Source organism: Alosa alosa, chromosome 19 (assembly GCF_017589495.1).
Source record: "Alosa alosa isolate M-15738 ecotype Scorff River chromosome 19, AALO_Geno_1.1, whole genome shotgun sequence".
Taxonomy (NCBI): domain Eukaryota; kingdom Metazoa; phylum Chordata; class Actinopteri; order Clupeiformes; family Clupeidae; genus Alosa; species Alosa alosa.
The window spans coordinates 23,733,294-23,750,747 of NC_063207.1; the positions used below are offsets into that span (position 1 = coordinate 23,733,294).

Sequence of the window (17,454 nt, forward strand, 5' to 3'; positions counted from 1 at the left end):
TGTCTCCTTGGCATCTCTGTTAGATTCACGAGGCAGCCCTCCTATCATTTCTGTTTCGGCAGGGATGGTGTGCTATTTCTGGGATCCATTAATAATGCATCAATTCTTGCCGAAGAAGTCTGACTCGGTGGAGGATTTTTCAGCAACAAAGGAAACTTTTTTTTTTCTCCTTGGTTTGAATGGAACTGCTAGAGAGATGCAAGCACTGTAGTATACAGTGAGAGAGGGAGAGGTAGGGAGAGAGATTCTGTTCATCTCTACTTGAGTTCTATCAAGGACCATTCAGCTCCACATGAGGGGGGAGCGTTCAGCGCTCCTGGCCTGAGTCAGTTGGAGTCCCGTCTCTCCAAGCCAGACGGTCAGTTCCGTCGAGCGATCACCTTTCTGCTCCCAGCTGTAAAGGAGAAAGTGTGTGTGTGTGTGTGTGTGTGTGTGTGTGTGTGTGTGTGTGTGTGTGTGTGTGTGTGTGTGTGTGTGTGTGTGTGTGTGTGTGTGTGTGTGTGTGTGTGTGTGTGTGTGTGTGTGTGACAAACACATACGAGTGTGTTTTTGTGTTTAGGGGCAGCGAACCGTGGCAGCAGGCCCCTGGGGGAGAATGATTGTCAGGCTATTTATAGTCAGCTGCGGCGCCTCTGATGGTCGGATCAACAAGCTTTAGAGGAAGAGAGAGAGAGAGATGGAGAGAGTGAGACAGAGAGAGAAAGAGAGGTGGGAGGAGACCCCACTGCCACTGGTCTGATGCTCTGAGCCGGACAGTGCTCATTTTGCACCACATTTTGCACAAGCAAATTTATAAGATCTGGCCAGGGGACAGTCAGTCAGGGCACAGCTCATAATGACATCCATAACAGTACCAAAGCTGAGAATTGCACAAGGCATTGACTGAATTACAGCTAATTGCACAGCGAACAGTTACGAAGATAACATTTAAGGCTGGTTTTAGCATGGTGGCTTTGATGATTGAAATTGTCTAGTATAATATAACACCGCTGACAGTGTCGCAGACAGTTGACTGTAATAAAGTCAAGTGTGGCACAGCTGAATCGATAGCAGTAGCAGAAGAACTGATCCCAGTCCAGCGTCGCTGCACTGTGCCATGTATGGGGCCCCAGCCTTGCTGGGCTGCCTGAAAGCTGACCAGGCCTGGCCTGGTCTCTGGCCTCGGTGGGAGGGTCGCTGCGCTTGATGTGGAACCAAAGTAGACAGCTTGCCCCCGTCCCCCCCGGGCTGGCTTCACCACGGCCTCCATGAATGGATGAGCAGCGATGGGATGAAGATGCGGGAAGACTGAGTGACTGTGAGGAGAAGCCTGTGTGTGGAGATGGACACCAGGAGGGGAGGAACAGACTGACTGCTGAACAGTCCGAGGATTTTAATCAGACTACTCTCTTTTGGAACCGAGCTCCCGTTTGGCTCGTGTGCTTAACCCCCCCCCAGTGTGGAGATCTGACTTGGGAGTGTGGATGGCGTGGCAGCGTTTGCCTGCAAGCATGTGGTATTTTTAAAGTGCCACTGTTGGGGTGGATCAGCTGGCAGATCCACAGATGCCATTGTGCCCTCAGGGACGCCTCCGTAAATAAGCCCAGCACACCACCTTCCTCGGGGGTTGAGCTCGGTGCATGCAGACGTGAGATTCGCTTTGATTTCAATCGGCAGTCACACCTGACACCCCATTTCAACATCAAATGTGTGAAGCTCAACAGTTGTGTGTGGAGCCGCATGACAATCCGATTTCTTCCCCCTCATCTTTTCTCTCCATCTCGCCACACAGTGTGAATCCACAAAGCCATTAAACTCATCTAGCACTACTGTAGTTCAAGTCAAATTCATGTAGATCCTCCTCGTATGCACATAGCCCACTGTGCTTTTGCCATTGATTTAGCAGGCTCTCAGAGCTGTAGTATTACCAGTTCTGTCTGTGGCCCTCAGTGTGACAGAGCAAACACTAGTATTGCCGAGGAGTTGGCGCTTGCTCACCCATGGCACTGATTGCAATGATGACCTCACCCGTGTCATATGCTCGATGTCGAGTGAGCTGCGTGATGCGGTTTGGTCATTCATTAGAGTCCGGCTTAGAGGCTGGCTGCACTCGTTTCCCCCCTCTTATCAACCCTTCCATCCCCTTTTTATTCAGTTGCCAAGCCTTTACTGTATTCATCACATATGTTATCCTGATGAAACTCTGTTGACTTCCTCAATGGGAAACTTTGTTTTTTGACTGCGGCTGCATGGTAATGAGAGTGAGTCACTGGGAACCGGGCAAGGAAGGACTGAGGAGACCTGGGCCAGAAGTGCGCAGCCAAGCAAGAGTGGGAATGCAAATGGGGGGAACGTAAGACCCTCTCTGAATGAAGCTGCTGCTAATTCAGATATGAGGCTTGCGAGGCCTCCTCTCCAGAAGGCATGCTAATTCCTTGCTTGGGTAAGCAGTCGGCTGACAAGTGTGGGTTTTTGGGTTGTGGCCCAATTTTGTCTGTGTGTGTGTGTCTGTCTGTGTGTGTGTGTGTGTTCCTTCCTCCTTAGGTTATGTTTTAAAAAAGGAGATGGAAAGATATCAATGGGTGTGTGTGTGTGGGCGCACAATAGTTCATTGCAGGGCTCCCGCGGGATAAGTAGCTCGCGCTGCCGGGCTTGCCAAGCTGGTTCAACACCACCAGCCAGTTTCCTTTCCTGGTGTGTGTCTGTGTGCATTTGCTCACGTCTCATTGATACTATCAATCATAGTAAAAAACTATGCCAACTTGTTTCTGCTCTACAAATAGTTTATTATAGAATGTCAGATTCTATGTAGATGTAAAGTTGTTTAACATTTAAAGAGCGTGCTACACTATGCTAATAAAACTTTCATGCTGCTGTGCATGTAGACAGGCCAGACTGCATAATACATTGTCTGCATCTCTATTCAGTACTACTGGTGAAGACTCATCAGCCAGACTTGCTAGAGTTATCTCGATAAAATGTACCCCACGTACTGAAAAAAGGGGCCAACGCTTACCACCCTGGTTGTTGGCAAGCCTCTACTTTTGGAAAGACATCATGCATAGACAATTTTCAACCTTGTCTGTGTCACCAGCCGAACTCCCACCCATCCATCCATCCACCACCTGGCGTGTACGTCCTAGTGAATCATTGATAAGCTCAGTGCAGACGACGTCTCTGGCCCTGACGAGCCTCTGTCCTACTTTGATGTCTCCTTCTGTGGTCCAGATGAACTGGAACGTTGCCGGTCGCCCGGATGACTGTTGAGCGTCCGTCTCGAAGCCCCACAGCGAGCCAGGCGGCAGCGAACGTGACGGCGGGCAAACAGAGTGAACGAGCCTGGCTATTTGTTTGGTCAGAACAAAAGCGCCAGCTGCCACCTTGTGATTCTCAGCTCAGGGAGGGAGTGGGTGGGTGAGCGCCAAGCCCAGGCTGACTGCTGATGGACGGGCTGGAGAGGCGGTAGTGCCCACTCACATTCACCAACACACACACCAACACACACACACACACATACACTGAGAGGACTAAGCTGCTGTTCGCTGATGTTTTGTTGGCCTTCTCTCCTGTCGCGAGGCTAATTGCAGCTCCGTCCCTGTAAGATAAAAAACATCCTGCATTTCGGAGCCCTTTTTAAGAGGATCATGTTGAACATTTGCTGTATCCAGCCCCCGGTGGAGGCGTAGGTCTAGCAGTTTGTTGTTGTTTTGGTTGTTTCCTTTGGTTTTTTATTCAAGTTTTGCGTGTAGGGTGTTGGCGCCTCATCAGTGTGGGCCGGGAAGTACACGGAGTGGCATAAAAAGCTTACGTGTGTCTTCTCCTCCGTTGAAATTGTCTATGAAGCGACTCTGAGACGCACTGCAACACCTGGCCGTGTGTGTGTGTGTGGTGGGGGGGGTGGGGGGGAGGGGCAAACAAAAGCTCCCCGAAAGCTCCTTTTGAAGTGCAGCTTTCATGGTTTGGGTGGGTGAGGGCAGTAGGGTAGGTAGATGGGTGATTAGGGGGATGTGCGTAGGGTGTGGTTGAGGCAATAAGTGTGGTACTTTTGAGCCTCAGACTTGCGCGTGTCTTCCAACCTGTCTGTGAGAGAGAGAGAGGCACTTTTTAGCCAAAAGCTCTGGGCTGACTTATTCCTACTGCCATTTATAGAAAGTTTTAACATCACGTAGCCGTACCTCTTCTGCAGATTTATTACCCTCCCTTATTTTCATTGTGTTTTTTCTGACTACAGACTTGAATTATTCATACCTTTCATTCTTCTTTAATCCCACAAGGGTAGGCTATAGAATTCTGCACTATAGGCCTATTAGAGTTAATAATATCCTGATATTCATAGACTTTTTAAACTGCATTTGTAAAGATTTGGATTGTATTGCTTCAGAAATAAACCATCTTTAGAACCATACTGGCTGTTCAGGAAGGTGTACCTTCAGTGTAGCCCTGTGTGTCTGGTTGGCTCTTAGGGAATATATTTTTATATTTATATATTTTAACAATCATTAGGGCCTCACATAAAGCTATACTAGAATTGTAATTGGTGCATAAAAGTTGTGGAATATGGGCGTGGAATGTGGATATAGATGGAATCCTTGCAGAACAACAAAAGAAAGATCTAAGCAGATGCTGGCAATACAGCAACATGTAGGTTCACCTGTGTGCACAGGAATCCTATAATACATAGGGATCTGAATGGATCATATTGAAGCATTTGTGTAGCCATTACTTGCAATGAGAATGACTGGGGACCTTGTCCATATTGAGAACATTTAGATGAAAGGCACGCCACTGCTGTTGGGAAAAAAAGGAAACTTGCCTTTGCCTCTGAATCTGACGACACAGCATGCTACTTGATACCTTAACCACTTCTCCCAATCTAGTCAAGTCTGTGGAGAATTTAGATGTTGGTTTTGTCATTCATGTCATGCCTAAAGCTAAAGCTATGGTTGTTACCTCCAGTACATGATCGTGAGCAGAACCAGTGCTCATCTGAATGGTTATAATGCTGCTTGTGTTTGATATACATCTGGAATTACTGAGGGGACCCTTCCTACTGTATACTGCAGCAAGTAGACTCAAATCAAGGTAACAGGCTCTGCACTTGAGAAACATCTCAATAAATGGACTGGATGGAATTAAAATGTACAAGGCTATTAACCTCCAAAGTAGCCTTTTGAGTTAACCTTTAAATGGATTTCATTTCAAACAATTCTTTAAAGGCAGTTTTTCCTCACATATAAGATGGATGTGAGCAGTGGAAATGAAGTGCAGTAACCTTCACTATGCGTGCCTTGCTATATTTGTCTAGGCAAAGGGCTGCATTTAAAGAACAAGAGAAGAATAAGAATCTCTGGCATGTGAGAGCTCTTGAGCCTGGAGAACTTAACTCATTTCTAAGTTGCACAACCCACTCTGATGCTCCTAGTCCTTACGCTGTCCTCAAAACACTGTGAATCACTTCTAAAGAAGCAGAACAACAATTACCCCTTCTTTCACCTTTACTGACATTAGTTCTGTACTTAAAATCCCTACCTTGTTGCAAATTCAGACCAGAAAACTTGACTGTATGTGGTTCACGGTTCTCACATTGAGCACTGCATGTTTAGCAGGCGTCCATGGATCCCAGTAAATATAGCATGGGCTTGTGGAAATGCCAGTATGGGATTGCTCTGGTGGGATTTGTCACCATGGATGACTCACTGTGGCTGTGGGCTTGGGGCAGGGCGCCAGGCGAGACCCCCATGGACTCTTGCCCCGCACAGTTAAAGCCCGCTAAGCCACCAGAGGGGGGAAAGAGAGGGGAGATCGACGCAGCGCAGTGCGCCTGAGACCGTGTCTCCACATCCGTCTCTGCCCCTGCAACCTCTCTGCGCAGTCATGGGCTTTTCCTTGGCTGTCAGCCCCACACATGGCATCCGATTTCAGTGATAGTTACAGTAATGGGATTGATTGACTGTAGCGTCGATGCTAACACCCCCAAGTCTATTAAAAGGCGCCAGAGATTCGATGGCAGTTTTGGATGTTCTTTTTTAAGCTACAAACGCCCCAATCCAAGAGCTCATATCTTGGCTGTGGATTGGATGTAGTTTTCACTGGAAGGGAAAAATATACTCAAGTGTGAATATCTGTGATGTTGGTCCATTGATTGTGTCTTCTGTCAGGGATGGGCATCCAGTTTCCCCCATGGCCTGTTGGTCACGGAGATGGGAATTGGACGACTTCTCTCTGCTTTCCTTTGCTGTTTTTGACCTGTCAACAACCATTACTGGGTAAACATTTAATCCACCACAAAACTGTTTGTAAGTGTGTATTGTGTTCCCATGTATTATAGATGCGTGTCTGGTTTCCATTATTGGCACGGGAGACAGTCTTACCAAAGACTACCGCTCATCATCGGATTGGTTCTACTGTCCCTTTATGTTCTGACATGTTTTTAGTGTTGCTGTGCTGCACAGTTGTGTCCATATCTGAAATGACCATTGTTTGAGATCAGAGAGGCACATGGCTTGAGATGGCATTGAGATGGCAGGGTACACTGCACATCTAAGGGAAACTCCTATGTCCCAAGACATTGGTGATCAAGCCAGTTTGGGAGGGTGTGGAACATCTGTATCTGCCAAACAGGTTTTGTGGCCAAGAGCTCCACCATATCATTGAGTTTTCCTGCATGACCGCTCCCATGGATAGTCAAGCACCTGCCTGCATAAATGGATTAGGCTGCATGTGCAATGGTCTGGTGGTCCAATGAATCTGTGCTGATTGAAACAGGTTTGCTTTTGTGTGTGTGTGTGTGTGTGTGTGTGTGTGTGTGTGTGTGGCTCAGAAGAACTGTGCCAGCTGACTTTGAAATGGAATTGTCGGGGGCAGAGTTACAGTTGGGTGTTTGATGATTGAGGCGGTGTCACTTTGCATTCGGAGAGATGGATGATTCCACTGCCGAAGATTACAGCTGGAGGCAGGGCTCAGAATGGAACTTACGTCATACACATGCATGCGCACGCACACACACACACACACACACACACACACACACACACACACACACACACATACACATACATACATACTCACTCACAAGCAAGCAATCATTATCACTTATTCACTTCATGAATGTTTGCTAGGAGCCCTGCCAGACACAAGGCCACACATATACACACAAGCACTGCGCAGCTTAATTTGATTGGGGCTCAATGAATGAGTAGGTGTGTGTGTGTGTGTGTGTGTGTGAGAGAGAGTGACTTGTTTGCCTTTTTCACTGTCACTTGGCAGCAGTGAGAGCTGGTAGATGACATAACCCAGTTGAGGGGACTGCTGTAGCTTTACATGCATTGCATGAGTGTGTGTGGAGGGGATTTTTTTTTTTTTTCTCGCGCTGCTTCTGTGTTCCACTGATTGACAAGCAGAGCGTTGTGTTTGGGTCGGGGGGGAAATCCAACGAGTGCTATTTATAGCCACGCGGGCAGTACCGCAACGCTCTGCAGCAGCCTGCCATGTTTCCTGTGCCCGTGCTGCCGGCTCTGCCTGTACGCCTCTCTGAGGTCTCTAGACACACACACACACACACACACACACACACACACAGCTGAGGGGAGCAGAGGGGCTTGAGGTTCACTGTGTGCCCAGGCAGAGAAGGCTGGTTGCTGGCTGATTACAGACTGTGCGTCTGGCCCACCCAGAGTGGTCACACACACTCTCTCTCTCTCTCTCTCTCTCTCACACACACACACACACACACACACACACACACACACACACACACACACACACACACACACACACACACACACACTGTAAAGCTAAAAACGCAGCTGGCCCAATACATGTTAAATAGTTTCCAGTGCTTCTATGAAGTGGCCAACAAACTTGATCTTCGAACTTGCTGGGTGGCTCAGAGGAGTGAAATTGCTACGAGCTGAGCACAGCAACAACACGGTGACTTCAGATGTCAGGCTCATTAGTGTGTGTGTGTGTGTGTGTGTGTGAGAGCGCGAGCGCCGTTAGAGATTAACTCCAAGCGGTAGTGAGCTGCAGAGCCCGGTGTTAGGCTCTTTCTCTGAGGCGCCGGATGAATGCTAAGCAGGCAGGAAGCAGCCGCTCTCAGCCTGTCCGCAACCTTCGGGCTGCGTGCGTCTGAAGGTTCGGCCTGGACTGCTGCATCATGCTGCTCCACGGACATGCTGTCCTCGGCCACAGGGCTCTCCAGCTCCATCTTCCCTCGGCCTGTCAAACTCTCACCGGTGCCACTGCGTTGCCTGTTCACGTCTCGCCCTTCATCTTGGACCCTCTTCTTCTGTCTGTGTTTCTGTTCTTCAGATATCTATGTGCTCTGTTGTTCTGTGTCCATTACGGCCTCCTCTCTCTGACCCTTCAGATGTTCTGCTCCCTGTCCATCTCTCCCTCTCACCATGACTTTGTCTCTCACACTTCCATCATTTATCCCTCCCACACACTTCCCCCTTCTGTCTATCGCTCTACAGTGTCTCTTTATCTTTCCTTTGTCCCTTCCTTGCTATCTTCATTTGCCCTATCTGCCCATTAGCAGCAGATCAGAACCAGATGGCTTTAGGATGGAAGGCAGTCTGGAACATTCGCTTGCGCTCTCTCACTCTCTCACTCACTCACTCACTCACTCACACACTCACACACTCACACACACACACACACACACACACACACTCACACACACACAATCTCTCTCTCTCTCTCTCTGCGCCTCACTCAGTGTCACTATATCACATTATACTATATATCACATTCTCTTTTTCACAAACTTGTTTGTTTAACATTATGTAATTTTGCACACATGTAATATGTGATTTAGCAGCCAGTGTGTTATGAGATGGAGTCTGATCTATGGCCAGTGTTGGCCATTTCAGTGCTCATGACCTCTTGGTGTCCATCTCTTGGATGTACCTGTAATATTGACGTTTTTGAACAGCCAGACCTTTGGAAACACTTTTGTAGAATGTCCCTTAGTTTATTAACCATGAGCAAAATGCTTAGGTGCTCAGTTTTTTGCACAAATTAATTTCCCTTCAGATACTCTTTTATGCCCGTGTTTAAAGTTTGAGTTTAAAGATCTTAAATAAACTGCTTAATGAGCGAGGATCTCTGTTCTGAGCTCGACTTGGCCTTTTAAATCTACTGGAATGTGAAATTGACTGATCCGATTATTGCATTGTTCGTGCCGCATCTGATACAAGCGTGACATATTCCGGGTGTTGGAGAAAGAGACACATTGTTTGTGCTTGTCAGGAGGAAATTGATGAGGATGCCAACATCCAGACTGAGGCAGGCGGTGAACAGACTGAGAGAGCCGCAGATGAGTCTAGTGGCGGAGCCGAGGAGACGCGCTAATGTCTGTGAATAAAGTGCAACAACGTGTGAAGGTGAAACTCATAACAGTTAGTCTGATGGCAATGGCCATTCCTGGCTCAGGCTGGTACTTCAGTAGGTAGGGTGACAGTGCAAGCACTCTAATGGATGGAGGAGTAAACCTTTCCTAGCTTTTTAGAAGGAACTGTTTTACGTGCCACTTTTGAAGTCTCTTTTTTGAAGTCTCTTACCATCCCATTTCCTCCACTTGTTATTTGTATTCATGTTCTCTGTTTCAATCCACCTCTCTCTCTCTCTTTCTCTTTCTCTTTCTCTTTCTTTCTTTCTTTCTTTCTTTCTTTCTTTCTTTCTTTCTTTCTTTCTTTCTTTCTTTCTCTCTCTCTCTCTCTCTCTCTCTTTTTCTTTCTTTCTCTCTCTCTCTCTCTCTTTTCTTTCTTTCTCTCTCTCTCTCATCTGTTGTTTTTGCCCTTTTCTTCCCTCCCCTCTATTTCACGCTAACACTCCCCATACCTGTGGGGGGATGATGATGTTCGGAAATAGGAAATAATTATGTGATTAAGCAGCTTCCCTGCCGCCCATTGTCACCCACTGATTTTAAAACAGAATGCATCATGGGAAGGGCTTACCAACAACGGTCAAAAATAGTCCTCTCAGCTTGGCACTCCTCCTGGTGTGTGTGTGTGTGTGTGTGTGTGTGTATTTGAGGTATTCTGGGAGTGGGTGGTCAGCCTTGCCCAAAATATGGCTGCCCGACTATGACATGGCGTTTTTTTTAATGATGACGGATGTTTCCTGGTGCAGAGGATGGCCTAAAGAGGTTTCCTGTTTCCTGTGCCCTCTGTGGTGAAGGTGTGGCGCCTCTGTGTAGCCGTCTGCTCTGCTCTGCTCTCATGGTCCCCGGGGGCTGGAGTTCGACCCAGTTCAGCGTCTGGGCAGGAGGAACAAGCCTCCGTCATTTCTGTCCTAACCCAGACCAGCTGTGCTGTTCGAAGCGTCTCAGTTTGGCCTCGCTGCTCCAAATAAAGAGGGAAATAGATAATGGAGTGGAGCGGGAAGAAGGTAAAAGACAACCAAAGTGGATGGATTTTTTTTTTACAGCAGCCATTTGAAAGTAATTGTGGTGAATAATTACTTAATATTAACTTAGACTGGCAAACTTCAGGAACACTCAGGAATCAGGTTTATTCTGTTACAAGCAGAGAGGGTAAAAATGGTCTATGTAGGCCATGGCCTCTGGATCAACCTCTCTCTCTCTTCTTCAGTTCTCCATGTTCTTCTTACAATGCAAGTTAGTCACTTTTGTATGGGTTAAACAAAGAAAGAATTGGCGGCAAAACAATCCCACATGGTTGGTTCTCCAGATGGCATCAGACACACCTACTCACACCTACTTCACACCTATCTGAATAGCATGAGGAGAGATATCTTATATATCAGAAATATCACTTATAGAATGTTCCAAACATTCTCACAATCAAATAATTACAATCCTTGTATTGAGACTATTACAATGATACGAAACATGAATATATTTACATTTCATGACATATGGATTCAGTATAGCAAGGTAACATCCTTTGTGGATCGTCCCGATCCTCTTGTGGATCTGATAGCCCTTGGAACCAGTACATTAGCATTTCATTGGGGGAGGGGAGGGTGCCTTTGTTTAATGCCAAGAGGGGCCACATGGCTAACTAAAAGTAGTTTTGAAACCCTAAAATAATTACTATCACATTTACAGCAGATTGGTAGCCTGACGAGCCAGTCCCACATTAAAATGTAGGGTCTGGGTACTGACCGTTTGCAGTGCTCAGTCCGAGGGGCGGGATAATCTGTTGTCTTTCAAATTCCCTCTGCACGCAATAGGACAGCGCTGAGTCCCATGCGTTTTCCCACCAGCGGAGCTAGTTGGCTAGTTCAAACTTTTGCCAACTTAAAACAAGCTTAACTTGTGTCACACTGTTGGCCAACAGCAACATCCATCTTCTTTGTTTTCAAGTAGCAGGGAATTTAAGCCAAACCGTTGCAACTCTGCCATCAATCATTATGTTAAGCCCGCCTAACGACTCTATACACGATTTGATTGGCCTGATAGAAGTTTAATTTTTCGAGCTCACAAGCCAACGGAGAGTTGCTAGACTAGCCCTGGAAGCAAATGTAATTTGCTGCTGCTAGGGTGCGTCTAGATTTCTAAGCTAGCAGATTGGTAGTCAACTACCAGTGCTTTTACTACTGAGAAAAAAAGCTGTAGTTGCTTCAATCCTGTTGTTTGTGTATAGCCTACTTCTCTGTTGTTCTATCATGGTAGGTTCTGTTTCTGTTCTTTTGGGCGAGATGCATGCTTGATAAAGCAACCCTGTTATTTTGGCAAACAATAGTGCGTATTGCTGATAGTAGAGTTTGTACAGCTTAAAGCATGAAATTACATCTGCGTTTGTCTGCAGGCTTTAGAACATGTACGTGCATGAGCACACACACACACACGCACACAGACTGTGTGGCTGTGTGGCGCATTATCTACCCATAACTTATCTCGCATTAAGTGATGTGATACCTACTGCATACATTATGTTCGGGCCAGTCCGAAAACATCGGAAGGTTTTATAAGGTAGACAGTTTCCGGTTGTTGGGAACCCTGTACTACCAAAAGGTTCTTTGAGTCTATATTAAGCCTCTGCTTGATGTCTTGGTGTAACGTGGTGAATGACTGGAGGTTGTTAAGCCCATGTAGCTTGACTAGTTGGGACATTGTGCTAACAAAACTGACGACATGGTCTCATTCTTCAAGTGTCACTTTGGATTAAAGCAGCTCTCTGATGAAGGCAGCAGTCAAATTAGTGCATCAAGCAACAGAGGCCTTCAAAATGTATTTTTAATAGCCTCTTCAGACATTGAGGCCATTGGAAAAAAAAATGCTTTTGAAAACTAGCTCCTGTTCCAACGGATGCAGAGAGAATGTACAGATATGGTGGTATTTATAGAAGAGGCTGGGCCTGTATACATGATGGTGACATACATGAACTGAAAGCTGAGATCCTGAGAATGTGTCGCTTGTTCTCGGTGGGAGTTGAGTATGGCTGAATGGCCAATGAAAGTGGATGTTTTAAGGGTTTTGGAGCCTGGCAGGACAACTGGCAGGACAACTGGTCCTAGTTCTGTTTGGGCCATCAGTGCCATCCATTCTCAGACAGGTGACACACAGACACACACACACACACACACACACACACACACACACAACCTACTTTCTCTCTCAACCCCCTCCCTTCCACTCCTCCTCTCTTTCATATTCACATACACTTACAAACACTTCCTCACCAGCAAACAACCCAACCAATAACATGCACATTCAATCTCTTGCTCACTCACTCTCACACACACACACACACACACACACACACACACACACACACACACACACACACACACACACACACACACACACACACACTCCCCCTGTTAAGTCATTGGGCTGTTTCAGGCTCAGACTCGGGCGGTGCGCAGTAGGCTGCTGGCTCCATTCACATGGCTGCGGGCGCACCCAGGGCCACCTGCTCTGAGAGCACACACACACGAGCAGCGGGGAAGCACCGCCGCACCGCATGGGGCTCTGTGTTGGGCTACCTGAGTCACCGCACAGCCAAGACGCCGCTGCCTTTGCCTGTTTGTTTGTTCGCAGGTTCGGTCAAGCAATTGGCCTTTTTTTCCCCCCGAGTGGAGTCGTCTCGTTATTGCCTCGTGTTTGCTTTTGGCTCTTCTCATAACATGCCTGATCACACTCCTGTGCTGATCCCCTTTCCCTCTTTCCCCTCCTCTCTTTCTGTCTCTCCGTCTCTCTGTCTCTCAGAGTCGGTTCTCATTCTTAGTGTTCTGTTCCCATTGCTTCTGTTTGTCGTCCTTTCTCTTTCTTTCACACTTCCTTTGGTGTAACTTTTCCGTTATCTCCCTCACTCACACCCCTTGGTCTTTTCAAATGACCAGAGTAATCCAGGGGGGTTGTGTAGTGTATGCCCTCCTGCAATCTGAAAGCATTTCTCAGCAATACAGGGTTACCATAGACATGTGTACTTGACCCCTACTGCTGAAAAGGTCAAGAACTTCTCAGACAGAAATCCAGTTTGATGAAATGGACTTGGAAATGGAATGCTAGTCCAGTACCTCTGACTCTCAGGAGAGCGCAGGCATACCAGGACCCCTCAATCATACCGGATTGCATTTTATAATGGCCATAAATGCTACAAATGTGTGTGGCGCAACATGTGGCCATCATGCCACAGTGGTCATTGACCTCCTTTATGAGGATTGGCTTACTTAGAGCTAATTGCAGTGGCGCTCATGTGTCCAGTGGATTCACCCACTCCAGTACTAGCGTGTCACAATAGTGAGCGTAGGCCCGAGAGACAGAAGGCCCAGTGACTTGGCCATTGTTGAACTCCTCACTCCTCGCACTGCACACACACACACACACACACACACACGCACGCGCAAACACACACACACACACACACACACACACACACACACACACACACACACACACACACACACACACACACACACACACACAATGTGGCTCTGTTTACCACACAAACTGTCACTAATGCAGTCCGTGGCCACGCTTCTGGCTCTCGCAGCGCCATAAAAGCCCAGGGCCTTTCGGGCAGTGGCATCTGTTCATCTGCTGAAGAAGGCCAGACCTCCCCGGTGCACCAACACACGCTCCCGAGTACACAACGTTCTGGGATCCAAGACAAGACTCTCTAAAAGGAGCGGTTGGTGCGTGTGCACAACATGGAGGACCCTGCTTGCTTCATGTTTATTCATATCCACACTTGGCTATTGTGTTGGGGATTGTATTGATTGCTGCAGGGCCCTCTAATTCCTGCATGCTCTTCATCACTCAAGGCTGGATGCTGGAGACTCTGTGGCCGACTGATGGCGGGGTCTGGCTGGCTGGGAGATGGCAGGTGGTTGGGGGAGTCGGGGGATGGAGACGGGGGGGGGGAAGGGGAAATGGAGGGTGAAATGACTCTGTCTGCAGCCCTGGATAGTGTGGGAGTGTCCTGGAGGGTGATGAATAACAGATGCAGGGGGGGGGCGGGTGTTGCACAAAGTTTACCATCTGACCTTCCTTGGTGTAAATGATGTCCTCCTTCATGAAGTGAGTTAGTCATGTTAGAGATTGAGTGAATGAGAGACTGGGTATTTACATGAGTGAATGGATGAGAGTCAGTGGCTGCTTTTTCATTTAGTTAAGAGTCAGGTGGCGCCTGTATGAATAGTCATTGAATAATAACCTGAGTGACTGTTTTTCTTTATTTGGTTATCATCTTCATGTCTGACTGATCATGAATGGAGTCACCGCCACAACACTGTTGAGCTCCTCTCTACATCTGCTGTTCCTTTCCATGGTCATTGTTAAGCACACTGCCCCTTGATTACGCGCTTGCTGATAACACTTAGCAGGAGTGGCTGAAAACGACTTGTCCTGTGGCTGTAACATGGCAACCGCTCGTTGACCGGAGGTGCATCATGTTTGCAGTAGGTGTGTGCGCACTGTGCAGAGTTGAAACGCTAGGAACACACCTAGCGCCAGACAGCAGAACTATCACTAACAGCCTCATCACTCACCAACGGCTAAACACACTCTTGCTGATATTACTCAACCCCTAGTCACTCAGCCAGTATCCACGCCCCTGACAATCTGCATAATGACACAAAAGCCTCTTTGCACCCACCTCTAAGCTGCACATTAGGTAATGGAAAGGAGCATCTCCCGGCCGCAGAGTTAAGCATGCTGGCCTTATCTATCTACCAGCACATTGTTACCCCCCTACGGCTTAGTGGAAATAAGCATGGCCATGGGGCTGGGTGGATAGATGAACCTGATTTTTGTTTTCCGTTTGTTCAAATGGAGTCTCATACCATAGGAGGCACCATATCAATTAGGTCATCGGTGGTGGCTAGACGGTCCCTGTTGTTGGCATGGCGTTGACCTGCTATTTTGTATCATTTCTCTTTATCGTGGTGGATTAGTCCACTTGGCACAGATTTGAGGCCAGTTTTGAATCCATATTCAGGTACTGTTGTTGGTAGGGCACCTCCAGTTGCTCAAGACATCAGTGCATTACGTATCTATACACCCATTTTTTATATGTCTGTGTTTTGTTGACCAAAGATAAAGTAAAAAGCTTCAGGGTTTGGAGGAAGTGGATGAAAGAGGAGGAAGGTGGGTGTGCTGTCTGGCCAGCCCTGCTAAAAGCACGGCCTAGCACTGTGGCATGAGTAACACACTAACCTTGTGGGCTGGAGAAAAGTGTGTTGGCATTCTGAGCCGTGTGTACTCTTGGGGAGGCACAAAGGACCGAAGCATGTGAAAATATCAGGGAGTTATCATCAATCACCGATAGCTGCTGTGCTCTGTCAATTTTTTCCCTTGCGGTAAAAGTGTTTGTGGGTAGATTGTTTTTTTTTTTTCTGGTGTAAGTGCCTTTTGTGTGTGTCAAGTGCAATGTGTGAGTTAAGCAATCAGTGGTAACAGGCTAAACCCCTGCGTGTCTGAACATGGCCTTTATCACAATACCACCAATCCCACAGAGTTTTCCCTGTAGTCCTTAGGGATTCATAACATGACTCAAACATGGATCACGGTCAGACCTTAAACCCTCTCAACCAAATAACTACTCCTTTCTAATCGCAAAGGGAAATGATTACTTGTCTAGCATTCTGCCAGTTCTGTGGCACCAGACCTAATGATGTGTGTCTCTCTGCTCTCCTCCCAGGTAAACTTTGTAGTCTGCCAGCTCTTTGCCCTGCTGATGGCCTTTTGGTTCCGGCTCTACCTGCACCCCAGTAAGACCAGCCCGTTTGTCCGCCATGTGGTGGCCACCCTCCTGGGCTTCTACCTTGCCCTCTTCTGCTTTGGCTGGTAAGTAGGCACTTCATCGAGACACCCCTACGGGTCGATATAGAGGGTAATTGATATCCTATTAAATGGCTGATCTCGGTGCAGGCGGGCCACTGTACCTTGGCATCCGGCCATCCACCTCAAAGGCATGTTCAAAGGATGTGTGAAACATTAGACGCACAGCAGTATGAGCTGGTTTCGCGTCATCAGCACTCTGAATTGAGATGGCGTATGACTGTGTGCTGAGTGTGTTTCACTAATTCACGGATTGGGATAAATGCAGAGATCAAATTTCCCTCACGGGATCAAAAGAGCATACATACATACATACATACACTACATACATACATACATACACTACATACACTACATACATACATACATACATACATACATACACTACATACATACACTACATACATACATACATACATACATACATACACTACATACATACATACATACACTACATACATACATACACTACATACATACACTACATACATACATACATACACTACATACATACACTACATACACTACATACATACATACATACACTACATACATACACTACATACATACATTACATACACACATACACACATACACACATACACACATACATACATACATACATACATACATACATACATACATACATACACACACACACACACACACACACACACACACACATACTGTAGCTATACAGAGTGTGTCTTTATGAGGTTGAAACCAGAAACTTGGCTGTGTATCCACTGAGGCTACAGAGTGCAAACACCAGATCAATTTGAGATGACTCCTGTGATTTACATCTATTGTAGAATCTATACACTGATCATGGAAGTGATTTATACATTAACTATGTATTTAATCTTGTGATTTATACATTAACTATGCATTTGAACAGCCTCTCAATCACCAGAATGTAGTGTTAGAAACCTTGCATGTATGAACCTTCATGTTATATTTACCCTTAATATCCCAGTAGTGGATATTTAGGGGAAAAATAGGAAGGGGCCAGGAGTTCACACATCATTGGATACTGTATGAGAAATGGCAGAACCACTCAGCACAGGTAATTCAGGCAGTCTCCCCCAAGGCTGTTGGTCATCGCAGTGGCGGCATAGCACAGTCCACAGTGACCCACATTCTCTCCTCTCCTCTCGCCTCGCTCGTCTCCTGAGCTCTCGCGCTCTGCGAGCAGCAGTGTGAGGGTGAGTGTGTGTGAG

At 46.9% G+C, this 17,454-nt stretch overlaps 1 protein-coding gene across 1 annotated transcript in view; it reads left to right on the top strand.

Moving 5' to 3' along the window:
* mboat2a (membrane bound O-acyltransferase domain containing 2a) overlaps positions 1 to 17,454 on the top strand; it is a 59,021-nt gene that overhangs the window by 11,684 nt on the left and 29,883 nt on the right. Inside the window, exon 2 of the mRNA XM_048227928.1 lies at positions 16,095 to 16,240. Within this exon, the coding sequence (XP_048083885.1) occupies positions 16,095 to 16,240 (146 nt within the window). The remainder of the gene's footprint in view (positions 1 to 16,094; positions 16,241 to 17,454) is intronic.